The sequence below is a fragment of the Diadema setosum genome, chromosome 13, assembly GCF_964275005.1.
Source record: "Diadema setosum chromosome 13, eeDiaSeto1, whole genome shotgun sequence".
In the NCBI taxonomy this organism is placed as follows: domain Eukaryota; kingdom Metazoa; phylum Echinodermata; class Echinoidea; order Diadematoida; family Diadematidae; genus Diadema; species Diadema setosum.
In genome coordinates, this window is record NC_092697.1 from 27,363,402 (window position 1) to 27,390,798 (window position 27,397).

Below are 27,397 nucleotides of genomic sequence, written 5' to 3' on the forward strand. Positions count from 1 at the left end.
AATGAGTACCTAAAACTTTAACAAGCACCTGGTTATGTCAGGTTTGTCATCATATCAGGGTTCAAAAACCATCAGATTCAAAGAGTTGGGACCTGCCAAATTACTAAGGGTTTTGTTATATCCAACCTTATAACGAGGCTTCACTGTGTACCACCATCTTAAGCTGCCATGAGCTTAGATCTCCCAAGAGCCACTCCTGCCTTTCACAGAAGATGGCTGCCTTCTTGGAAGGGGTACCTTTTAACCTGTTAAGGACGAGTCCCGAGTATACTCGGGCAAGTGTCTATGGGAAATGCTTGTTGTAGCAAAATCAAGTCGTCCTCAATGGGTTAAATGCAGTGCAGCCCTAATTTGTGAATGGTCACAAGGGAGTTATGTATAAAAGTAGTTGTAGCTAATAGACAGCAAAGGTCATCAGCATTATCAGTAGAATGATGCAGCACGACTACAGGATAAGAGTCTATTCCGGCTGTCACTCTCGGGAATGATGAGACAATTTGCTGTAAAGGATACCCCTCCCCATGATAATACAAGTGATTGACAAGGAGCATTTCTTTTGTAAGAGGTATTTTTCAGGGGTAATAATTCAGATGATGAAATGTCACATTTTTATCCATTTCATGATCAACCATATGCCAGCTGTTCATTCAGACCACTTACGGAAGTTCCTTTTATTTCATTTTATTTTACGAGTAGCCTGCACCTCTTCGCTCCTTTTTCTTCTCCTTCTGGCCCCTTCCATCTGTAAAGATTTTTTTTATCTGAGCTGCTGTCATTTGCAAAGTGGTTTTCAAGAAATATGATGAAGCTACATGTACAACATTTAAACTTGAAATAGCCACGGGATGATAACGGAAAGTTGGGGGAACGCCAGGGGAGTGGATGAAATGCACATTGGGGCTATTACCCTCAAAGAATGGCTTCCTTAAGGAGAGGCGTGGGAGGACAGCGTCCAGAAACACACAAACAACCAGGGTGGATAATGGCATGGGAGGAAGAGGCGCGGAGGCCACCCCCTCCATCCGTCCGGAGCCTTGTAGCACCTCCCGCGCTCCTCGTCTTCGCAGTCGGTGAATGCAATTAGAGCGGAGCGGTGAGGGACGCCGTGCAGTCAATCATGGTAGGGCGTATGCCATCCCTGTCTGTTGCTCAGAAATATAAACAATAGAGAGGTTTATAGGAGTGCATTACCGGGCTTCACATCTGTATGGATTTCAAACTGTGGTGAGATGTTTAACTGCATTTCCCCCCAAACCATACTACTAATAACCCCTCATGATGGGGGGGGGGGGGGGGGGTAAAAACGTGATTGATTCATACAAATCTAGCGAACTACAATACAACCCATATATTTTGTGTTTTTTGTCAATTTAGAGACTTGCCGTAAAATTAACTTCTTGCAAAAAAATAATGCCTTGTTGAAGGAGAAATGCAATGACGAGATGCAAAGGGAGGTATTTTGCAGAGTTTTCTCATTTTGCCACTATGGTTCACGTTCACAAAGTCAGATACTCACAGAATAGTCCGTCAGTGCTGATAAACAGAACATAATATGTGCAAAATGTATGGGGCATACAGTAAGTAGCTTGTTAGAAAGCTGCTGCAGTTGATGAATACCTATTGGCATCATGATATAAAATGAAAGTCAGTGGGAGATGAATGGATAGTCCGAAAACAATGGACGACCTTTTGTATAACTTACCTCTTCAACTGAGAGATGAATCACGAAATTTCTAATGATTTCTACAGTGATTATGAATGCAATTTTTGCTTTAGTATGACAGTTTTGCTGCAGTGACCGGACTTGAAAAAATGTGACGGACTACATACTGCACAGAGTGACCTAGGTCTAGATAGAATTCTGTAGTGTTTCATTATGATGATGATGATGATCAAATGAGCACCACAATCATTACTTCAATATTGAATGAGATCCGATTGAAAAGGGGGAATTTGATACCCCATCAAACATTGTGGGTTGAGAAGAATTCTATTAGTGTCCCCGAGTCCTTTCCAAAGTTATGTGAAAGTAAAAATGGGCAGTGGACATGTCTTAGTTGTATTTTAGAGTGATATCAACCAAAGGCCATATGAGCAGAACATGCTTTTGAGCTCTGCTCATATCCGGTAATGGTCGGCACCGAAGAGGCATATAAACTTTCCTCTCCGATTACGGGGGTTGATCATGTGACCGGCTGCTAATATGCAATATTAGGGTCCGTGACTGAAACCAATTTCAGTGAGACAGGCAACATTGATCATGTGAGCTGGTGCTAGGCGATGGTCGGGCAGACAAATTAAACTGTCAGAGAGGTGAGTTGCATTGGCCAAGCCTCGTGGAAGCTCCAAAGAGTGAGAGAGAGAGAGAGAGAGAGAAACAAAAAACAAAAACCAAAGGCCAGTACTGGCCTTCTTCCTCCAAAACATGGCAGAGACATTCTCCGGCCGAGTCGTGATTGATACCTACACGTTTTCCCGTTCAAGCCGTGTGCTCCTGGATGGTGACAGATGCTGAGGAAATGTATCGTCTGAGGTGACTCTCTGGTCCTGTAAAGCCTGTTTTAAACAGTGGATAAATGAACAAAATGCACAGATGAACGAGTGAATGAGTGAATTCAATCACAAATAAATAATCTCCCGAGGAAAAGAAGTTAAAAATCTTCAGCAATTCCTTGTATCAACTAAGTCTTTTTATCTGCAAAATCCTCGGAAAATCTGCACATCCTGCACAGCCCATAGTTGATGAATAATACATGCTATTAGAAGAAATTTGATTGAGCGTACAGTGCATAATCATATTGAGATTTGTATTTGCAGTATACGGAAACAGAAATGTTAAGCCATCTGGGCATCAGCACCACACATTGTTTAAGTAGATACTGTGGAAGCATAAACTTCTGAGAAAATGAAACGGAGAGAAACTGCAATAAGATGCTGGAAGGATGCATCGCCGTGGTAACCACTCAAAAGAAAAAAAAAAAAAGGAACAAATGATGAACACAGTTAGTACTTAGGCATTAGCGATCCATGGGCTGGACAGAGGATACGGAGTCACCGTTAAGGGGAGCAGGTTAGAATAATGAGTAGACTCCTGCTGGAAACGGATACCTCTCGCAAAAGAGGAGAGAGCCGGACAAAAGGGGGGAATACCGTGCACGGAGGGAAAAGTAAATCTAACCCCATTGCTGCGGATCGAATTTGCTTGAGATTGCAATCAATCAGAACCGGCAAATAATTGAAGTGGGGAGTTATTTGATTAAGCTAACCATTATTGATGGAAGAAAATGAGGCACACGTTTCAAGTTCCATTGCGATCTCCAGCCCCACCCCTCCCCCCTTTCCCTTCCAATCCTCAGTCTGTCCTTCCCGGGTCTTGTATATTTAGCATTCTGTACCGCACAAATATATAAGTATATATGAGATCTGCCCCAATAACGGATTTCCAGTATAACAGACCAAGAAAGAAAGAAAAATTGAGACTTTTCCAACATTCCTAGCATGTTATTGCACATTTATTATTGTACTTGAGACATTTTGGTGACAACGTTGTTGTTATGCTGCTAATTCCCATTTCGTAGCTTACACTGTACACTTCCACTCCCTTTAGATTTGCCTGCTTGCTCTAAAGCACTTGAGTTTCAGCATTTTGCAAGGAGCATCAGGCTAAATGAAAATTGCTAAATTGTTACTCAAGTAATATCGAACAAAAAGAAATTGTTTTAGATAAGTATATTATGAATAGAAATATGCTGAGCAGTTCTAAATGATCATATCTGCACGTCCTCAACGTCATTTGTTTTTCACACACACACTAAGAAAACTTTGAGCATTGGAACATGCAGAGATAATTGCCCAAGTATTGAAGAGAGTGCAGTGTATGAGTTAGCTCCGAGCTAGGGCTTCATACAGCAACATATGCACACCTGGCATACTGCCATACGGATATTTTTGCGAATGGGGAGGTCACAGACATTTCCATGAGATGTTGTTTTCCGAATTGACACCGAGGCAAGCATAAGTGCAATATTATCCTTGACATTTTCGTGTGTTCTTAAATTTGCCGTCCAATAGTAATTTGCAAAATTTGTGAAAATAAACCTTCACGAAAACAACAGCTTACACAGTAGCTCAGGTTGTTGCAAATAAACACATTTATGAAGAGAAGTGTATACAGTCATCCCAATAGTTAAGCAATTGTTATGCCAAATGGCGTGTTATTTTGTCTCCTTTGCCTGTAAAGGGACTTTTATTTTGATTTTGATTTTATTTATTTTCTCCTCTTTTTCCCTCCTTCCCTTGGTTATCTTTAAATCATAAAGCTTTTGAATAATGCATCCTCTTATTACCTTGGCAAAGATCGATCAGTGAGCTGCTCTGTCAGTAGTGCATTTCACAAGCACCTTGGGGAATCGTTCCAATTTGGCCAAGCCCCCCCTCCCTCCCTCCCCCCCCCCTTCCCCATATTCCCATTTCTGCGAGTGAAAACTTTAAGACGACAGGATTGGGAAACTTGTATTCAAGGCAATGCATTTTAGGAGATAATCATGCTGGAGATGCATGACCGTCGATTACCGGCACATTTCTTTTTTTCTTCTTTTATTTCCTTATTTTTTCCCCCCCATCCCGGCAGACTGTGGCAGGATATTTGAATGGCCCGTTTTCCTATTTGTCTGGACATGATAAAGGAGGTTCCATTTCACAGTGTAGCCATTCAGCATCAATCATTAGTGTAGCTTTGCAGCTTTTGAGCCTTTGAGCTGTTCCAGCTCCCTTCTGGAGTGTGCATTCTTTTTTTCTTTTGATATGTTTATGTGTGTGTGTGTGTGTGTGTGTGTGTGTTGTGTGTGTGTGTCTGTGTACTCTCTTTTGTAGCACCTCATTAGGGCTTCTGAGAAGAAAAGTGAGATGCTCTTTAGGAGAGATATTGTTAGCCATTTTCTGGAATAGATGAATCATCACCATTTCTTGAAATTTTTAAATTTTTAAAGTCAGGGAAAGTGTTTTGAGAAGATCACATGGATGTTAAACCTTTTTTTTTTTTTTTTTTTTGTGCAGAACCCAATATGCAATGAAGATTTATCTTGACATGAATATGTACATTATTATTCGATGGAGATATATATGGATAAATAGATATATCGATGAAGAGATAAATGGATAGAGAGATATATTAGCCAGCTATAAATATAATAGAGAAAAGATACAAATCAACACAGACAGATACATGAACTTACCAACATATAAATGAGCATGTATATTTACACAGATATGGTCATTTAGATGGCAGACTTGTATTATGAGAGATACCCAAAAATGCATACAGTATATAATGTCGGTATACCACTTCTGCGAGATAGGGTATATGGGAAGGAGGGTAGTTTCTGTCGTAGCAAAAATCTTGAGCTGACATAAAGTCACGTGGGGGATGAGTGCCGCTTGCAATTCACCAGCCAGTGATCACATGACTACTAGCTCTCTCACTCTCAAGAGCAGCATATCTATATGCAATGTCAATGGGATTTGAGGATGAAAGGGTTAATGAATGGGAGGGGCAAGGTTTTCTACTGATGAGGGAGCCCATCCACTCTATCTTTCTCTTTGGGGGGGGGGGGGGGGAGGGGGGGGGGCAGGGGGGGGGGGGAGCTGAGATGAAACCTCATTTACAACGTACTCTTGTACAAGTGTCTTCCAAGATGTCATGACAGCAGTGTGTACACCATGCAGAGTACCCAATGAAGAGATGACTGTCATCAGCCAATCATTTCTTTGGGGTCTGGAGGTTTGGTATAAGCCAGGGATGGGGGGGGGGGGGGGGGTCAAACCAGCATTGAGCACCTCATAGCACTTGAAAGCGAATCATATATTAATTTGATTGCAATCTCGCTTTGCCCATGTCTTGAGCCAAAAAGTTTCCTCTCTTGAGCAACTAGAATGTTTTAAAAGATATATTAGAAAAAGACCAACAAACCTAGGATACATTTTCAAGGCCATTTGCCATAACCAGCCTTTTTTGTCTGTTTCAGATGGTAACAGATACACTATAGAGCTAAAGGTATTGGTAACAATGAGAGTGGGCTGTGTAGAGAATATGCCGATTGATGTATTCAGGTATTCCAATGCGCAAAGTTTCATTTGTGACTTTTTTTTTTTCTTGTATCAAGCAAGAAAAAAAAAAAAGAAAAGAAAAAGAAAAGACAATTACAGCCGTGATCAATTACTGTGGAAGATGGGTAGTTATCGTAAGACAAAAGTTGTTTTTCTTGTCGTGGGCTTTTTTTGTTGTTAAAAAAAAAAAAGAAGAAGAAAAAAAAAAAAAGGCTGTGCACCATACATATGTTTGTTGAAACTTACAGTGAGCTGGAGGGAGCTATTTAAAGGATTTCAAGTGAAATATATGAGCTTCTTATGTGGAAAGTAGATTAGGCCCTTCGGAGTATGCACCATTAGTAGTAATGGGAGAGCTGACTGCTAAGTGCCTTTTCGTGGTTCCAAATTATGGACAGACATAATATAGTAGGGCTGGAGATGGGTAAATTACCCAAGCTATTAAAGCAAAGCCATCAAAAGAGTTTCGGGGCCATCAAACGTTATCATGCCAACATATTTTCCCCAACAATTTATATGGCAAAAAGAAAGAAAGAGAGAAAAAAACACACACACTCACAAAAAAAAGCATATAAACAAAATGTGTAGGGTGTAGATGATAGGAGAGATGGGAGATACCAGATATTAGATGCTGGATGCGGGGCTGAAATGGCTCTCCGCTAACGAACTGCCTTTGTGGCGCAGCCTGATATTAGATTTGTCAAAATTGTGGGAGTTAATTCATGTAAAACATACAGTCTCTTTATCTCATCCATGCATCATGTTCAACAGGATGGCCGTAATGCCATCCTGTTCAACATGTTGTTTAAAGAGAGTAGAAAATACTGTGCAGCCTGTTCTTGCATTTGTATTAAATGTTATAAAGTATACAGAATGTAGCAAAAAAAGGCGGCTGAAAGTATACAGAGGGTAAAGTTTAGTCTTGGTTTAGTCACATTTATCAGGAGTTTTCTGCCAAATAGAACAAATATGGACTTGTGTTGAGTTGTAGCAGTTGAGATTTACGCACAAGAAATTTCACTTGATGTTTAAGTCTATGAGGTCTATTCGTGCAAATACAACCGTTAATGCCTTGCTTTTCTTCTTGCATCATATTTATGTGCATTTTTGGTCATGTTTTGTTGTGAGTGCACTACAGTGCAAGTTTTTGCAGTACACATCTCTATAGCTTACTTTCAAGTCTTTTTTTTTTCCAGGTAATTTTTCAGGTATATTGCATTTATTGAAACATTAGATATGAACAAATCTTGTATAAACTCTTCTGCAGTGAAATTAAACAGCAGACTTTTGAATGAAGAGTCTGAGTAGCTATACGTACGCGATTGCATGATGGGTAGTAAATTTGGAAGTGCAGTTTATCAAAAGATAATCGACACTGATTACCGTAAAGCAAGAAATTTCACGGAATGAATTTTTTTGGGGTTTTTTTTTTTTTGGTGCAAATAAGAGCTGATGGCTTTTTTCTCAGCATGAAATTTTCACGAATTGTCACTGGCGTTCAATGTATATATATGTAGTTCAGACAGAAACTTTCGCGTGCATTTCAATTTTGCGAATTTTGGTTCTCGCGTTATGCGCAAAACTAAAATGTATGCAAAAATGTCTGGTTTTACAATAAATCAACTGAAATGCATCCACTCGCGTTGTGGCATTTCTTTTCCCACTATGTGAACGTAGGGGCACAAGGGAGTGCTTTATACATTACGGTCCGTTACGCAAACTGTTAACGCCTTGTAAGGAATATACCAAAACACTGGATCATCACGCATTGAAAGATTGTTGAATGGTACAGACAAACATGCATGTTGCTTGTGTGTGCATATGTGTGTACGCGCGTACACACAGTATGTTTTGCTGTGGCGACGTAATACATATTCATCTATGTGGAGTGATTAATCCGTTCAGACAGGTGAAACATAATGTACCTGAAAATGTTGTTCATGCCTGCATGTATGTATATTTCATAGTTTCTTTTAACATCTCTCCTTCTCTCTCTTGCCCCCCTTCCCCCCTCCTGCCCCCTCTTTACAGCCCCCAGTAGGAGCACCCAATTCACAAGCCATGATGCAATCAATGGACCCATCCAGGCAGCCGGGTAAGAGGTTTTTTTTTTTTTTTTTTTTTTTTGGTGTTTGTGTGTGTGCTTTTTTTTTTTTCTTTTAATATTCCTTCTCTGGGTTGTTTTGTGTGTTTAATCTGAATATTTCGTCAGCCATCGGAAAGCACCTGCCTTCCTCTTCCTGAATAGAAATTTCTCCCCTTCAGCTTGCTTTTGGGAGACTACTGGTATTAGCGAGAAAACAGAAAGAAGCATACTAAAACATGAAAAGGAGAGAGAGAGAGGGAGACAGAAACATTGCTTGAATTGTGCATGAAAAGAGAAATGGGTTTGCCTAGATTTCTTGCTAAGTGTGTGTTTGTGTGTGTATGTATGTATGTGTGTAAGTGCATATGCGCATATGTGTATGTGTGTGCGCTGTGTGTGTGTATTTTTGTGTGTATGTTTGTGTGTGTGTGTGTGTGTGTGTGTGTGTGAGTTTGAGTGCGTGCTTTATGCAGTCACCTGGAGCTGGAGTTTGCGGGATTGACAAGGCTTTTAGTGCAGGGCGGGGCTGTCTCATTTTTGAGTGCCTGTTGATTCGATAGCCCAAATAATCTCGTCCTGGGGACAAATGATTCATCCGTACCATACCGAAATGGACGACAGGGATATATCTCCCTTCTTTCTTGGACTGAAATGGAATTCAGAATCGTATTTCTGTGAGGGGAAAAATAGGCACGGATTTTTTGGGGAGAAATGAGAGGAATGTAGAATGAAATTTATGGCGTTGCATAGTGCAGAAAAATTTGGCAAACCTCAGCAATTTTTGTCTTTGCTGTATCAGCATTTTAGCAAAATAAAGAAAAAACAAACACACAAGAAAGGAACATGCTGCATCAAAGGCCCAGCATTTTTGCCTATTGCTTTGTCTTTGTAAAATCATTTAAAGGACAGAAGTCCTCACAAAATCGACGAGGGCCTGTGTGCAAATTAGTTGCAGTTGATGATAAGCACAATATTGATCATATCTGCGTGGCTAATTCCTTTGCTGAACATTGAAACGTGACACAATCGATGGCAACACTCGATGGTTTGGGGGCCCGGACATCATCCCCAGAATCTTTGACGAATGTGCGGCAGAAATATCGCCAGTGGAGCAAGATGTATTGATGAGGAGTGATGTACAGTGGGTGCTTAATTTTAAGAAAGTGCGTGCTGCAATCTAGGATTAGGAAGGTGTATTTGATTTAATTACGAGTGCAGCATGGGATAGTATGATTCCAAACAAAGGAATCAAGATTCATGAACTGAATTGCAAGTGCCGAGACTCATGGGGGCAGGGAATGAAGTTATGTACAGAAGCTGCCAATTTGAGCTGATCTGATCCACTCGCAGTGGAGACTTACCATCTCAGTGGGCCGCCGGAGCGGGGCCCTCGCTGTCCAGATGAACGTTGCCACGGTGACCTCATGGTGAGGGTAAGAAGCTGTACAGCAAGGAGAGATGCTGGCATGGGAGATGGGAGGGGGAGGGGGGAGCGGGAGGATGTTGTAATGATGTGTGACTGTGAGGAGGGAAGTCCAGTCAAAGATGATCTCCTCTGCCGTCAAGCTCTGGCGATGAGACGCGGAGTTATTGCTCCCCTCCCCTCCGTCTTATCTCCTGTCCGCCCCTCATCCGATGGTGTGCGGCCCGGTAGGACAGAGAGAGCACAGCAGAGAGATGCGCTGATAAATCGTCGTGCACCTGGATAAGTCGTCAGTGATCAAATGGCACAGAGGGTGGAATTAGTGAAATATTAACTTTGATAAGTGTGGATTCACTTTTCACTACCAGTAGACAAAAGGACCGATGTTCGTCTATCATAATTATGTAGTATGTGTTGTTGCAGGAAAACACAGAATCAATCCATATTCATGACAGCACTGAGCTCTATAACAGACGAAGATCAATAACATATATTTGGGTATTGAAAGACATAGCTGATTCTTTTCGATCTCTTGATCTCTTGATCTCTCACAAACAGCTCCCGTTGTGGAAATTTATTCTCCTCGCAGATAATTTGTTCTGTAAATTTGTGGATTGATGGGAGTATTCCTCAACTGTATATAATGTTTATGTGCTAACTTCTAGTGGGATAGCAGTGCCAGTGTGATTTGGGCTAGTAGTTTCCAGATTCGTGTCAGCATAACCGAAAGTGGGTAGTCAGGGTTGAAGAAATTTCAAGTCAACCTTGCCTCAGTCGGATCTATTTTGACTGTAGAAATAGAATCAGCTTAGAGAAAATTCGACTTATGAGGGGTTAAAATCAATAGAATGTAAAGAGAAGAGGACTTGAAAAGACCGTCGATCTGGGCGATTATTCGACTTACGTGACTGTACATAGGTTTGACGATCTCAAATGTACACTTTCCTGATTTGGTCTAATTGTCTGGACAGACAGAGAAACAATAACAACAAAACTAAATATCCCCTAGCTGAGTAGATCGTCTGATATGGGGGGGGGGGGGTGGTATTCTGACCTTGACATCACTCCTCACCATCCCATGCCATTGGTCCATGGAGTCAGGATTTTACCCCCCCCCCCCCCCCAAAAAAAAAAAACAACAAAAAAAAAAAAACAACAACAACAACAATCAAACAAACAAACAAACAAACAAACAAACAGAGAGCCTGGAGAAGAAGGTGAGAGAAACGCTGAGATGGGATGACCCAGAATGATTCCATCTTTGTGCTTGCCTGAACTCGAGCGTGTCACGCTCCATTTTAGGGAATTTCCCACCTCTGGAGCACTGGGTATAGAGCCCTCCCAACAGTCATAGGCCCATAAATTGTGCAGATTTCTAGGACTGAAAATGCGTCAGAACTGATGGACTGTTGACTCAAACGGAATGTGATTCAGCTTTTCTTCTTCTTTGTTATTGACACAGTGACCCAAGTGTCATATCTCAGATTACAAGCTGAAACAAAAGGGGTATGTCCCAAGGCAGTGGAAAAGTTGTTTTTTGTTTTGTTTTGTTTTGTTTTTTTTAAGGGGGGGGGGGGGGGAAACCTGGGAGAACATTAACAGAGATTGGTATTAGGTTAACTTGAAGTTAGGATAAGTATTAGCTAGTGAAACAAGGGACGTCAGGCACTCTCTTGGTACGGTACCTATCATGCGTTTACCAGGGACACCACACAGCTGTGAGACTAATGCCTCCCCCGTTTGATTTCGCCCGAATCAGAATTTATTACATCACTCTCAAATGCCTGCCATTCCCGATGTGATTAATTTGGGGATATTAATTTCACATCAGGGAGTCTGGGTGTGTGCGTGTGTGTGTCTGTGTGTGTGTGTGTGAGTGTGTGTGTGAGTTTGTGTGTGGATGGATAGGCTGTAAAATGTTGCTACTCTGTGTGTGCCTGTGTATGTGAGGTGGAGCTGTGATTGATGTATTGGCATTTACACCAGTATTACACCAGCATTAAAGGTAATACACACTAATGTAGTGTCAAGCAGTGACAATAGCAAAAAAAAAAAAAAAAAAAAAATCTTCAAGTTGGCTAGATATAAATTGACATAGCTATCCATGAGACATTCAAGTCTCAAATGTATTCTTTTGATGTATTATTTTTTTTTTTTTGTAACTGCTTTTGATTGCCCCTGAGTTTTTGAATTGGCTCAGTATTGTGTGTGCTGAATGTGTCATTAGTAACAAGTTCTGTTGTAGACATTTAGCTTGGCATTTGTCAAAAGGTTGAAGGTTTAAATGGTGACACAATGTGATAGCGATGTGTTCTATACGAGTGAGGATTCAAATTTTTTCAATCATTTATATTTTTTCCACTCGTTTCCTTTAATTAGATTTCAAGATTTAACAGGCATGCATTTTGCTGGGTGTGAGATAATGCTGAGTATTGTTGTCATTGTAGCATCTCATGGAATTTGAGCGTAGCACATTTTATTTATTTTTCTGTTCTCTCCATTTTTTTTTTGGATGTATGTCACAATATCCAAAAAGAATCATTTTTTGATATGTCAGGCATGATATTCTGTAGATTTAAATCTGATTTCAGATTTTTTTTTCTCAAGTCTACACACATTTTGCTTTTTCCATGTATCAGAATCACCTGAAAAATTTTTATTTCCGATTTTTTCATCAGACCTCAATATCATCCCTGATATGTGGAAAAGAAACACATCAGGAGTAAGGTTTTGTGGAGTGAAGGTGAATTGAGAGTACCCATTTCTTTCAGCATCTTATCCCATCCCAGTACATGCTGATGAGCTTGTTCTTCCAGCAAAACAAAACAGATGTCTGTTCTATTAAATGGGGTGGGTGGGGGGGGGGGGGGAGGAGAGGGATGGTCTTGGCTGGGATGGAAACTGAGAAAAATGAGTAGGGAATGAAAAATGCAACAAGCCGTTCTGATTTACACACAGGTATCATGTTGTATGTTCGTTAGCCCGGCGGCCCCTCTCATTCTTCCCTGGCTCCTTATCAATGCAGCTATTCATGCGACACAACACGTCCACTTTGTAAATGGAGTAGGGCCTGGTGTCGTCAATCAAGAGTTGTGTGTATGTGTGTGTCTACGTGTGTGTGTGTGTGTGTACGTGCGCGCGTGTGTGTGTGTGTGTGTTTGTGTGTGTGTGTGAGTGAGCTAGTTTTTGCTGTGAAGGAAGGAAAGGAGCTTTTTCGTTTTTTTTTTTAAATATTTTTAGGAGCTCTCTGGAAGAAAAGTATTGAGAGCAGTGTGCACTGAAATGTTTAAGGTTTGTGAAAAGAACATTTTTCCAAAGTGTTGATTTCACACATTTGCAGCGGGGGTAGTCTGAGATATAATGTGCGTGAATAAAGGCCATTTGTTACTTTAATGAATTGTGACTGCGGATTGATAATATCACATCATAACTTAGAAGTATGAAGCGTGCCTAGGATTATAAAACATTACCATGACATGACAGGTCACCCCTTCATGGAACTGAAGATTTTCCTTTATACCCTCATGATTTTAGACAAAATGATAGACAAAATAATAGGCATATTTCCACCCTCATGACAGTATTAGAGCCTACAATGTATTATATAAACCTTGTCCCATTTGTACCCTTTTCATAAACTCAATTGTTTGGATGATATCCACATTATTTGGTTGTAAAACGGGGGCAGGACCGGAGTAATCTACATTGTTTCAATGCTGCTATTGTCCACATAATTCATGTATCCACATCGCAAACCAGGCTTGGAGTTTGTGAACATAAGTTCCAAAATGATGTGGACAAATACAATTTTCATAGAATTTTTCACATTATTTTGCATATGATTGGGGGATGCATTTGTTAAAGGGGTATTATTCCACTCAATCTGGTCTTCAAAAGTCCCTTGATTGTGAAATTTTAAAATCAGACTGATGGCTATTATTCCATCTACTGAATCAGTTAATTTTGGCCTGAACAAATGGGAAGATTAGTCCTTTGCAAAATGTTCTTGCCCAGCCTAGGAACATTCCAACACCTCTGGAGTGATAAACCAGTCCCAATAAGTACACCGGATCAGTTGTCTTCGTATGAAATTTTCCGTGTGAATGGTATAGCTGTATCGCATTCCCCTTTCCACCTACAAGTTTTCGTCCACTGGGGATGAATGCTCTCGAGTGTCCATGCACGACATGTAATATCTACGTGATGCAAACTGAGCACATCTCGTTTGCCGGGCAGTAGAGAGAAATGATCTTTTCATATTTGTAAGTGCTTCAGATATCTTGCACTGTCCTTTCTTTCTGAAGGTGTATCAGCTCTCATTCTTGATGCAATTTCTTCTAGTCTCTCTCTCTCTCTCTCTCTTTTTTTTCCCCGACTCCAGAGATTTGTAGCCAGTCAAGATCTCGTTTTGTTGGATTGATTGTTTTGGATGAGGAGGCATTTGACAGGGAGTGTGTTTCAGGGATTTGATAGAGAACGTTGTTGACAACAAAATACTCTGCATTCCTCAGGGCAGTTGTCACGGCGCATGGAAATTGTCAAATTGATGGCGAACGTTGATAAATGAGCACACATGGATACATTTGTTTCTGTAGCCCTTCACACTATTAGAGTAAACAGCATTTTTCTAGACTTTTCTTTTATGCCCAGAAATGAGGCTTGAATGCTAATTGTCAGGTTAACCCTTTATTTGCCATGATCATTCTAATTGACTATACACAGTGCTCTACTCCCATGGTACACAGTGCCTTTACAGTGGTTTTAATGCCTGGTGTATTTTGCAGATTTCATCATGCATATGATAATAATGTGGCCATTAGTGGGATATTTTCTTGTCTAGTTTTATGATGGACAAAAAGGGAGTGATCATCTTACTGCTCACCAACCCCTTCATTGCTTATGGCCTCCAGATTTGACTTGTCGCTGGGAAAATGTGAGCCCTGGTGATTTTCTTAGAACATGCAGGGTTAAAGTACATGGAGATGACTCTCTTTCGATAGAACTTTGCCTCAGTCGCAGCATCATCAGTCGCTGATAAAGCCAATTATTCTGGCACATAACTAGGTCGGAGCCCAGGGAGGGGCGAGTGAGGACAAAAGGGCAGATCAGAAGAAATGGGAACGACAGATAGCCTCAAGTCCAAATAGTCAGACAAAATGGCTTTAAAGACTTTGGGTTTTTGCACGAATCGCAGATGCTAAGACAGAGAAGACACATTGGAAACATCAACAACAACAGGAAGGATGTAGGTCGGGAGTTTGCTTACCCTGTCAGCGGTTCTTCCAGTCGCTGATGTATGGGCGAGATTTGGAGCCGGTAGGAGGAGAAGAAGGAGTGGCCGGTAGTAGGTCTGCTGCTATGCTGTCACTGGAAGCCAAGGGCCTAGCTGATATCCAGCAAGATCCCCCACGCACTCTACCATCATCATTGTAGCCGCTGCCTTGCCCGCTGGTATTATTTTCCAAATGGTCACTTGGAGTCTTTAATTGCAGAATGATGACAGGGAATAGGCAGAGATAAATGACCGGCACTGGGGTTGGCTGCAGGACCACTGCAGAGGGCAGAGCAGGGGATATTTGGAAGTTTGTCATCCACGAAGGGCAAGGTAGAGGGGTATTGGGTGGGGCTAGGGGGGAGGGGGTATGGGAGGGGTATGATAGGTAAAGGGAAATGGTAACTAGAAAGTAGTGTTGTTAGTGATGAGAGAGATGGATGAGAGGGGAGATGTGTAATGTTTGGGAGGGGGAGAGGAGTTTTGGAAGGTGAGGGGGAAGGGAGGATGATACCATAAAAAAAAAGTTTGGAAAGTTGGAAGTACAGTGTTGGGCTGGTGTTAACGAGCAGCAGTTAATGTGCTTGAGATGACAAGAATAGCCATTGTTACTATTTCAAAGTACTATAATATGTGTTTGTCTTCTAACTGGATACTTCATGAATTTTATGGTTATGCAAGGAATATAAGCTGAAAAGAAATTACAAGAATAGAACAGTATCAAAACACCATCCCAAATTGCTTTGGGCTTGAGTTTCCTGTCAAACTTAACATTAACACTTTAACAGACAGTAGGATTTGCTATGATATTTTTGCCTCACTCGCCAACTCAGATTTTGAAATACACAGAGGCAGCAGGTGCTATTTTCCAACTTCCCCAGCAGGTTTCTAGTGCTGCTCTATGAAAACTGAAATAAATAACGACTGCATGTTAGTGAAAGTGAATTGGAGTTCAGAACAGAAGCCTCATCAGTCATCAAACCTAATTGCGACAGCAACAAGAAAGTTCAGTGAGCTGGGTGTATGTTGATATGAAGAGATAGGCATGCCATCATACGGAAATTGTACTCTGATTTGCCCTTTTAACATGGCAAAGAGGTTTGTGTTTATGTAGAAATCACATGTTGGTTTGGTAATGGGAGACAGTTTTTTGCAAAAGCTGTGGCGTGGCCCGAAGATGAAGCAGTGTTTATACCATCAGAAAGGCTGGTGAGACTTAACAAAATAAATCTGGCGATGAGAAATAAATCAAGTCGCTCCACGCAGGAGGAGCAGAGGTGGAAATGTGACAAGTTGCGCTGCGAAATGGGTTATTTTGTTAGCAATTTGCGTCTCGTCTCGGAAAAGGGAGATTACCTCCCGGGATGATAGCACACGCCCTTGCGGAGGGGTCTGTTTGGGTGGTGAGACGGTAAGCGGCTGGAGGGGATGTGAGGATCGTTTCAGGGGGGGTGATCTGAGACGGTGCGATGTGTATCTCATGCGGCGTTCGAGGTCGACAGCGAGTTTGTTCGGATTGAAAGACCCAACGATGGGATGGGGGTTGGAGGGACCGTGGGATGTGCTTCTTGCTGAGATGATCTTGCAAGGGATATCACCACACGGAGTGCCTGTTTGGGTGTTGGAAGCTGTCAACATTGTGATCTTGAAAGCCTATCAGCACAAACATACCCGATCCCAGTGCTAAAAATTACCAAGCGAGAGAAAGATTGGGGTGTACCCTGTCCCAAGTGCACAACACTTATACTGTTTTGATGTGGGAATTGAAAAACCTATGAATACTTACAGATAAATGTCGATCGAAATATGCACAGAGTTTTGCAAGTAACAAAGAGAGATAGTAAAGCAAACCAACCAAATGCAAAAGAGGCAATTTTTCTCTTTTTTTGGGGGGGGGGGTGGGGGGAGGTGAAGATAAATTCAGGTATCATCTTTTTGTAGAACTTTAAGCAAGAAAGGAAATGAAAGGGTGTGATTACCTGTTGGTAGTGCTTGGAAGGCACGAGCAATTGAAGTAACCAGGGAGAACCGGGGAGGAAGACAGCTGTAGGTCATTGCACACAGGGGCCAGTGTCTCTCATTCACTGTTCACAGTCCATCGAATCTTGCTTCATAGCGCCTGCTAAAACACGAAAAATACGATAGATGACAAGTTAAACCAAAACATGCTAATAAAACCAACAAAATAGGGTATGAACAGGCCTTCCATCATCTGTGTGTGAACATATGGACATGTGCGTTGTAGTTGCACGTTTGTAAATGCACATAATGATAATGCTAAATGTGTCCAAGCTGTTTGTAGATAAGAATTGTCAATATTGACAAAGGAAAGTAGACGGGTCAAATGAGGATGTATTCGGGCATTCATAGCATAGTTCTACAGCATATCAATGTGTGGTTCCTATCGTGTATGAATCAAAAGGTACAAGTGCATTAACATGGAGAAAAAAAAAATATCACAGATCCAAGAAAGTGATCCGTCTGTCAATTTGCCAAAGATGGATGAAACATATGAAGTCAATAATACCACCCGGTATGTCATCAAAATCAATTCATCCTCATACTCGATAGCAATTTGAATATTTTCAGTATCAATACGGTGTAGAGTATCTGAGGCAAAGGAGTCATGTATGTGGGTCGTCCTTCCTCTCCCCCCCCCCCCATCTTTTCCTTTCTCTCTCCTTCTTCCCCATCACACTTCATTTTGCCTTCTTCACAAAGAGTCGATTGCAATCTAGATAAATTGGATTTTACGTCGGGTTCGGTTAACGCTGGGCCCACTGGCCGATGGGAGCGGGATTCCTCGCCGTGTCAACAAGTCATTTTTAATTTGTGCCGGACCAAATGCGTGATTAAGTTCTACCCTCCCCTCAGAGGATATGTAAGGGTAGCTTTTGAGAAATCTTGATGAAGATCAGTTGCGGATAATTTGCGGAGTCAGTTTTAAAGGTACTCCCTCTCTTTTTTTTTTGTTGAGCTTTGCTTATTCTGGCTGAATTTTTGTATTTTGTATTCAGTATTTTCTTTTAGACTTTTACTTTGGTCCTTTGATGTACAACTGTACTTCTAAAGAGCATCTCCTAGTCATCAGTAAGTTTAAAACTGGTCTTTTTCATTCCCCCCCCCCCCCCTTAGCATTATCTGCTGACTGTGAAGCAAATAGTATAACAGGTTTCCAACATATGTCAGTGCTGTACAGCCACAGGTGGCCAAGTTCTGTTTTTTGACTTTTCAAACAATTGGTTGCTCTGTGAAGCTTCAAGGATTGGAAAAGTCTTTTACCCTTCGTACATGCCAATCTGCGTATCTATCCATCCATCCATCCATCCATCCATCCATCCATTCACCCATCAATGTATCTGTCTATAAAGCTAGCTACTTTAAAGTTTAATGGAAAGTTGAAGAGGTGTTCGTAGCATAATTACTGTTGGGGGGTGGGGCTTTGCAATACATCCTGGGAATCCCATAATGCATTGCAGATGCAGACATAAATGCATATATGAGGCTTGATTGATGTTTTGTGAGATGAATACCATAACAGGATTCAGTTCATGGTCATGAATATGGCACTTCCTTGTTGTTGCTCTTCTATCTGCTCAGGGGATATCATTTGGACACTTCAAGCATTCAAGATGCTGTTGTATTAGTCAATACTTTCCGTAGAATAAACATGGCGGATAGTTAAGGAGCTAATAATAAGAGGACTGGTGTGTTAGAATAACAAGGAATATCTTTGTTTACACTGATTTCATGAATAAGTGCTACATTTTCTTGAAAGTGTTGCATTTTGCATCTATAAAAAATAAACACTTGTGGTTTCAGAAACAGAAAGAATGATGTGAAAGAGTCCACCTCGTCTTTCCACACATTCAACACAAACAAATTGCTCATCCAAAGTGGTATACGGCACTGCTCTTCAAATATCAGAAGCTTTATCGCAGATAACTACCTCCAGTGCTTCCTCCCTCCCTCACTCTATCTCTTTCTATCTTTCTACACATCGTATCTCTCTCTCTTTACCTCGCTGTGATGCAAGCAGTACGATCTGGTTACCTCAGAGGACAGGCACAATAGACCTCAGCCTCTTCTTTTCATCACCATCTTGATTGGTTATTGACCTACTTTCTGGGAGGACCTGTAATGACCTCCCACCTTGGGTCCCCATGTATCTGTGCTACACGCACCGGGTAGCTAGTTTCTAGGAGCAAGGAGTTTTAGAAGCTCCTTTGCTACGAGTGAGATGATTCTTCCCCAATACCCTGTGTGCTCTGTGAAATAAAAGGTTAGGCCTTAATATGCATTCAATTGGTGGCCCCTGGCAAGTAATCTCCTTCTTTGGGCAAGTAAAAGGGAGATCAGGACAATGCATGTCAGCTCAGTAATAAAAGAAAGGTCAAACCTGAAGCAACCTGCAAAAGTGAACTAAAACTAGGGTTTTGTACCTGTTGGTAGTGTTTTTCACTATTAGTTAATATTAGTAAATTATACTTTAATTGTATGAAGATTGTAAGATGTAAAACACACCCACTATATTAGCTTATACACAAATTGATTGGTCCTCACCTCCATCCTGTACAATTTCTTGCAAGAAGTCTTTCTGTTCTTCACTTCTTTCTTTTCAGTAGCTATACTTGTTGTTAAGGCTATTAGAATGTGTATATCCGTTTGATATCTTTTTAAAGCTGGATTTGACATTACTTTGACCATTTTGAAACTTTGGCAATTTTAGCTGTCATTTTAGCAGGTACATTGTGATTTCAGCAGGTTTGAGCATATTTTAAGTTTGTTTTGTTAAGAGAGCCGACTAGATATATAAGAATCCATACACTTCCCCCCTCCAAATGCCAAATAGATGTAGGCTCCATTTGGTCCCTGTAAAAGCCATTTATTCATAATGTATTTCTACGCCCAGGGGGAGAGTTGAGTCGCCACATTGGCGTGGCTAATGCTCTGCATTTTCGTGTTAGTGCAATAAATGACCGAGTTGGCCCCAGCAAAATAATGTTCACAACACCTGGCCAGGCACAAAGGTCTCTCTCTCTCCCTCTTCTCTCACTCTTATATCATTCAGTGTGTATGGGAACCAATTCATGTCAAAGGATAGCAAAAGAGAAAACGATTTCCTGTATAATTTATTAATCAGATTTTTTTCCCCTCCACCAATACCCTAAGCTCTTTGGGTGATGCATCCCTTATTAAACACAATTTATAACCCTCTTGTGATATGATATCATGGGGTGGGGGAGAAATTGTACAAAGGAGAAAAAAACAAACGATGTATTATTAATTGCTGCCAGATGGGAGGTGCTGTGTTTGTATATTTTCATAATGTCAACGGAATAATGTCCTGTCATCCACGTTTAGTTTTTTTTTTGGCCAGGGTGCTGTATTTTGCCATCTATCCGCACGTAATTGATTCATGGGGAACTACGGAGGGTCTCCCGTATGTTTTTGTAAGCATTATTCTCGAGAAATGTTCAATCACTCAACAGCGATAAAAACAGAAGAGGACTGTAGGGGCCCTCAACCCCTCCCCCATGTGACCATAAATCAAAAACCATTTGCCTGCTTCATATTGAAGGGTTCTGTATTACCAGCCGTAAGGAACATTGTGATATTGATACCACTGAAACATTCCCATATGTTATAATCTCTTTCTACTCAATATAAAAATGCATATTTTCTTGCGCTTTGTTTTCCTCATTTGTATACAAAATATAGTTTTGTTACTGTAGTGCATTTCTAAGAACAAATACAAGTACTTACAGATTGTAGCAGAGAGATATGGCATGGCTCACACTCTATGCAGTTTTACAGTACACAAATACAAGAGATTTGAAAAAAAAAACAACAACTAGATGGTGAAAAGGGTATGTTATTAATTTCAGCACAGCTCCTAGAATTAGCTAATGTTGAAATGATCATTTTCCAGATATATTTCATGAGTTTGGATCTATTTACTTCTCCCTGCCCACTTCTATTGTCAAATACTAATGCAAGAAGCATGCATGTCTTCAGTTTTGGTTACGTATTTGCTCTCCAAAGATATCAAGTAGATGCAACATTTTACATAAAAGAACACGGAGTCTGATACACAGTGACAGATGTACTTTGAAAACACTTGTTGCTGAATAGTGCCTGGTATAGAAGACTGAGAAAAACCAAGATGTATCCAGTAAAGTGCATGGAGATAGATTGGGATTCGCCGCAGCAGCCGTCCTGCTATCTGTGGGGGGACTTGTTGGCATGTTTGCACCTCCGCATCCAGCGCAGCGGAGATTTTTTTTTTCTGCTTGCAGCATCGCTGAACTTAAGAGAGCGTGTAACTCTGATTGACTTGCACTTCGTTTCCTCTGCTGAACCATGATTAGACATTTCTTTTCTTTCCCCCCTTTTCCTCCTTTGCAACTTTGGCTAATTCTCCGACTGCGTTAGTCTGGCATTGACGAGCCCTCACGTTGTCTCCCGCGAGCTGTCACCCAACCACTGAGATGTCCGCAGGAAGAAGCTAAAATCCCCATCAATCAAACTGCCTTAATTTGATGGCAGGACAAACTTTATTAGCATTTTTCTATCCTCCTTTTTTCCCCCTTCTTCCGTTTTTATTTCTCGTTGTTCGAAGTCTCTTCTTGCCCAAGGACACATGCTAACTGTACATGTCATTCTTTTTCATCGCTGTATGTCTCTGAAGCTGTTGTCCCTGTATACTTGTTATTTCAGCTATCTGATGTGTTTTATTCTGAGGCAGAGCGTTCATTTGAAAATAGGTTAGGCAGACTGCCATGTTCTCCGCAATTTTGGGACACAAATTTTTGAGTTTGGGGAAAAAGGTGAGAGCTTACAAGAATATGAACTGAACTTGATATGATAACATTTGCATGTCTGTTGCTGTTTTTCTTTTCTTTTCTTTTTTCTTTTTTTTTTTTTGCGAGAGGTGTGGAGTGTTGGCACTGGCCAAAGTTCTGCTACCTCCTAGATTGACCTCAGAGAGAGAGAGAGAGAAAAAAAAAAGAGAGTCGGTGAATGTTGCCATAAGATTCAGAAGTCTGCATCACTTGTGTATTGCCTGCGAGATTATGGAGTCAAAGGAATGTGCAGAAGCATGATGGGGGGGGGGGGGGGTGGTGGGGGTACAGTTATTTGAGCTGGCCACTTATGGTGACAAGTTGATTGATTGATGGTTAAAAGACCAAAAACATTTTGCCATCAAGTTTCATCTCTTCCTCTCATCATGCACATTTACAGCCAGCCCAAACTCCACAATTGCCATCAATATCTATTGTTAATGAAGCCATCTTGATTGATGTACACACCTTTGCTCATTGGAACTGGACAGGGACACAATACAAAGTAGCCATGGATTGCATGTAATCATGGACTGCATTAAAGGTACAGTTTACCATTGGGAGCAGTGATTTTAGAAAATGTTCGAGTTCTCACATTTGATGCATACATGTGTAGGTCAATTGTGTCACAAAACATCCTACCATATAAAAATTTTGCAATGAAACCAAAAATATAAGAAGATATAACAATTTTTCCCACTAAACCATAACTGTAGACGGTTTATTCTAGAAACAATTTTATTATAACTATTGTTCACATTTACTTAAAGGCATAATTTACCATTTGCAGATGAAACAAAAACTCGGCAATAGTGCTTTAAAATAGTTCTAAAATGTGAGTTAGGAATAGAAACAACCACTGTAAAAATTTGAATCCGTATAATTAATGTTAAGTATTGTTAAATACACAAAATGTGAACAATAGTTAAAATAAGAATGCTTCCAGACTAAACCGTCTACAGTTATGGTTTATTGAGAAAAATGCTGATATCTCCTTATATTTTAGACTTTATTGCAAAAATTTTATATCATAGGATGTTTTGTGATACAACAGACCTACACATATGCATCAAATGTGATATCTTGGAACATTTTTTTTAAAGGGAAGGTAAACCCAAAAAGCAATGTGGATTGAGTGAAAGCAGCAACATTAGTAGAACACATCAGTGAAAGTTTGAGGAAAATCGGACAATCGATGCAAAAGTTATGAATTTTTAAAGTTTTGGTGTTGAAACCGCTGGATGAGGAGACTACTAGAGGATATGACGTATGAGTGGACAACAATACAAAGAAAATATAAAGGAAATTCAACAAAAATTCACTTTTCTAGAATTATGAAAGGGCAATGGACCAACCTCTTTCAGAAAGCAGGGGGAATAATTGCTACCCCTAACATATGTCAATATCAAGTTGATGGAATTTGTAATTTTCATGAAAAATGGATTTTTGTAGAATTTTCTTTATATTTTCTTGGTATTGTTGTCCACTCATACGTCATAACCTCTAGTAGTCTCCTCGTCCAGCGGTTCCAACACCAAAACTTTAATAATTCATAACTTTTGCATTGATTGTCCGATTTTCTTCAAACTTTCACTGATGTGTTCTACTAATGTTGCTGCTTTCACTCAATCCACATTGCTCTTGGGGTTTATCTTCCCTTTAAATCACTGCTTCCAAAGGTAAAGTGGACCTTTAACATTGATTATCCTGATTAAAATTTTTTCATTGGTTGTTTCTATCCCTAACTCACATTTTAGAACTATTTTGAAGCACTAAAGCTGCGTTTTTGTTTCATCTGCATATATGGTAAATAATGCCTTTAATATAGGTCTTTCCCCTTCCTCAACTCATCCTTGTGTGTGTGTGTGTGTTTTGTGAATTTTTTTCCCTTTACATCGTTTTATAAAGATAACACCATGGTTATTCCTTGCACTCGTTCGATATGCCCAGCGTGTTTGATGGAGTTAACATGGGCAAGTGGTAATTAGCTTGGAATGATACACCTCGCTGGCAACTGTTTGGCTTCCGCGTCACGATTTGCACAGCTGATCCGTGTCTCTTCGGTTTCGTTGGACGCTGTCAAGTTCAGAGCATATTTACCCTCATAAACCCTGGACAACTTTGCCCATTCTGATATTTGATATTTGGCGGGGGGAGTGCGTTGACTTTGAGCGGGCCGGGGATGTGAGCGTTTTTTCAGAGATGGAGACTGCTTAATGTCGGTGCATGGGGAATATGGGTCTACTTCAAGTGGTCCCTCGATGTGTAATACCTCGAAGGGGATTCATGTAAGTGCAGAAAAGCTCTTATCCAAGTATGGACAAAGGCAATTTGTGATAGCAAGGGACATACTCTCCGTCTGCGGATGATGTCACTGTATGCAGCAGGAGGGTACATCAGTGCCCCATTAAGGTGTTAGCAATGGAATAACATTTCAATAAAAGTTGCCCAAACTCCTTTACAAATGTTCAGTCATGCAAAGTTCTGTTTGTCGTGGACTGTGTCAACTAGCGTATTTCTGAAACAATATTCAAAAACTTGCTATTATTTATATGTTCTTTAAAGAAATGGAAAGAACCTTAACTGTATAGTACAGTATACAATGGAGCATGTATGCTCACAAATATGATGACACGCAATTCATACCTAAAGCATAAGGTAGAATACAAAAATAAATCCAACAAAATAATTTCAAAAGAATTAATTGATCTCTAAAACTTGATTCTACTTTCAGTGATCTTTAACCAAAAGAAAGAAGAAAGATGAAATAGGTCAATAGATAAACCATTGTGTATGAAAATGAAAGCAGAAGTTTCTGAAAGAATTGAATGGGAACACACACTTGAATGAATTATCATAACATAACAGATTTTGTGATCACTTGAAGCATCAAATTCTCAATGATGAAGATTAAAAACTAGGCTGTGATTGCCACTGAGGATCATTCAAGTACGAAGCCTAAATTAATTTGATCAATGATGAGCTCGTACGTTTTATTCGCATGGCCTCGTGGAGGGCATGTGAAAGTCCATAAATGAGCAATTAATCATTAAATGTATTTTGAAGGGGGAGAGCAATTGTGTGGGCTGAGAGAACCTGGCCATATCTTGATTATGACTGTAAATGAAAGATGTATTTATGAATTTTTGTAGCACAGAATCTGATTTTAATTCTGCTTGTCACTGGAAGCATAATTGCACCTGTGCTACGGACCCGTGGTTAATATGCCTCTTCGTGCGAAACAGAGCCGTGTTATTGAGGTTTCATATCGAGCAGAGTAGGGGCAAGGTTATGTAATTGCTTGTAATTCACATGCAGCCTTGTGTTGCCCAGTCAGCAGAATATTGAAACGACGAAAGACTTAATCGTGCTTGACTTTGATGAAAAATCATCTGCAGAGCCATATCGCTCAGGCTAATAGATGCAGTTCCCTAATGCTGGATTTTATGGAATAGAATCCCATTTGGCGATAGTTCCGCCTCCACCCCCCCCCCCCCCTTTCGAATAGAGGTGGAGAGAGAGAGAGGGAGAGGGGGGAAGGTGAGATGACTAAATTATTACTGCGGCATCTCACTGAATGTTGGGATCAAAGGCACGGTGGGGTAATTGCCACGACTCTGATCTCCGAATATGGATGATAAATTGACGAAATCTCGCCCATTACGCATCCTGTTTCTTCTCCCCTCTCTTCCTCTCTCGCTTTCTATCTCCCTATCTCTCTTTTTTTCTGTTTTTATCTCTATCTTTCTCTCAGCTACCTGTCAAGACCCCGTTATACATTTGGTCACTGTCCAGCTCAGTTGCATTCCATTTCACACGGACGTGACTTAATAGCCGCCTTTGTGGCAGCGTTCCAGGAGTTGGATATTTTGGCCAGGAAAAGTAGGCCATGGCCACAGGGGTGGGCGAAGAAGTTGTGCACCGATATTTTGCACAAGTTCAGGGTAAATCATTTCGATATGGATTTCAGAAAATGGGGACTGCTGCAAAGGTTAGACTTTTTCCTCCTGTGTAGCCCTTGTGTGTCAGATGCTTGAATAATTATTGAGCTCACCGGAGGTTTCTCATGCAAGGTGCTGTAAGAATGGTGTCACACCTACAATTGTATTGGAACCACGGACCGTTTGTTTTGGTTTAGGGTAACCCCCTTTGGATGTGCTGGATAAACTAGGTGTACTGGATGAAAGCGATGTACCGTAGGTGGTTTTGTTGGAGCCAGAGGCTTAGGAAAGCATTACTTCTGATGATCAACGATGGAGGGCTGCCGAGACAAGGCGCTAATGTGGGTCGATCCATCATTTGGAGGGGTGCATGTAGGAAGAACTAGATGAGAAGGGGGGGGGGGGGGAAGCGATAGAAGAGGCCCAGGGGTTCAGAAGATGGATAGCTGTGGTTTACCATAATGACTTGTCGAATAGACATAACAGGTTTTTAAGATGTCACCTTAGAGCAACTTAACGCGGAATTAAAATCAAGGTTCTTCCAGCCTGCGTTAATGTACCCCATCATTGCTTGATGGTATTCCTTTTAAAGTGTGTCGGGTCTTATGGGCGTGACATGGAATGATGTGTCTGTTGATGCGTATATATCTTTCCAAATCTTATCAGATGTACACCACATTGCCAGTGTAACATCAGACCCACGGGTTGCATTTGGTGTGGGGGCTTTTCAGACTACAAGAATTTCTCGTTTGTGATTGCGCTGTCAAAACTCTGTGTCTCACCATGTTTGGAGTTACGAGCCGTGGAGACACTGAACTAGGTCTCCCAGCAGACCCCCTAATTGCAGATGACATGCTATGCAACAGCTGTGCCACAAACTATAGCCTGTTAATCAAACAAGTAATGCCTAGTGCATATATGCTTAATAATAGATATGCATAAGATATATATATATATATATATATATATATATATATATATATATATATATATATACATATGTATATTTATATGCCAGAATGGAACGTGTGTTCCCTTCCTACAGTGGAAGTGAAATGAGGACAAGCTATTTTTAAACTTGTAAGGGTCAAACTTTTTGGACTGCAAATTCCTATCCTAGACTCGGCTGAACTCAATTTATTTGGAAACATCTCCAGGCCCCAATTGGTGAACGTGTTTTGAAGAAACACTTGTTCCACTTTGCTGTCAAATGTATCGTATTTGTGCAAAAAAAAAAATAATTATAATTCGATTCAGCGTGAAACACATTTCTAAACACATTTACAAACAAATGTTTTTTGTGCCTTTTTTATGTGAACTCTGAAAGTGAAACCCTTTATGAGCATTAGATCTCATAGCGACTGTGTTTGTGGCAAGTTTGTACAAAGCTTGCAAAATCTTTTCATTCACAGCTAACAAAAAAAAAAAAATTGGTGTATCCATGTAGATTCGAGAGGAATTACCTTTGAGCTACGATTGTAAAACTAGAAATATGTAGGAAGTAGCTTTGCCCCCAATTCATCTTATATGTACTGTATAATATGCAATATAGATTTGAACTCTTCATAACTTTTTTTTTAACGTTTGTATTTATTTTATAGGCAAAGTCCATAGTAAAAAAGCTGATTGGCCTATGGCTTTTTTTTTTTTAAGGATAGATATTTCTGTTGTTTTGACATTTCTGTTTTTGATTGGAGAGTCAAACCAGAGGTATGCTCAGCTTAT

At 40.5% G+C, this 27,397-nt stretch overlaps 1 protein-coding gene across 5 annotated transcripts in view; it reads left to right on the plus strand.

Annotated features, from left to right (window-relative positions):
* LOC140236666 (single-stranded DNA-binding protein 3-like) overlaps positions 1 to 27,397 on the plus strand; it is a 176,051-nt gene that overhangs the window by 101,371 nt on the left and 47,283 nt on the right. For all 5 annotated transcript variants that reach the window (XM_072316586.1, XM_072316588.1, XM_072316587.1 and 2 more), the window contains one exon: positions 8,137 to 8,200. In XM_072316586.1, the coding sequence (XP_072172687.1) occupies positions 8,137 to 8,200 (64 nt within the window). The remainder of the gene's footprint in view (positions 1 to 8,136; positions 8,201 to 27,397) is intronic.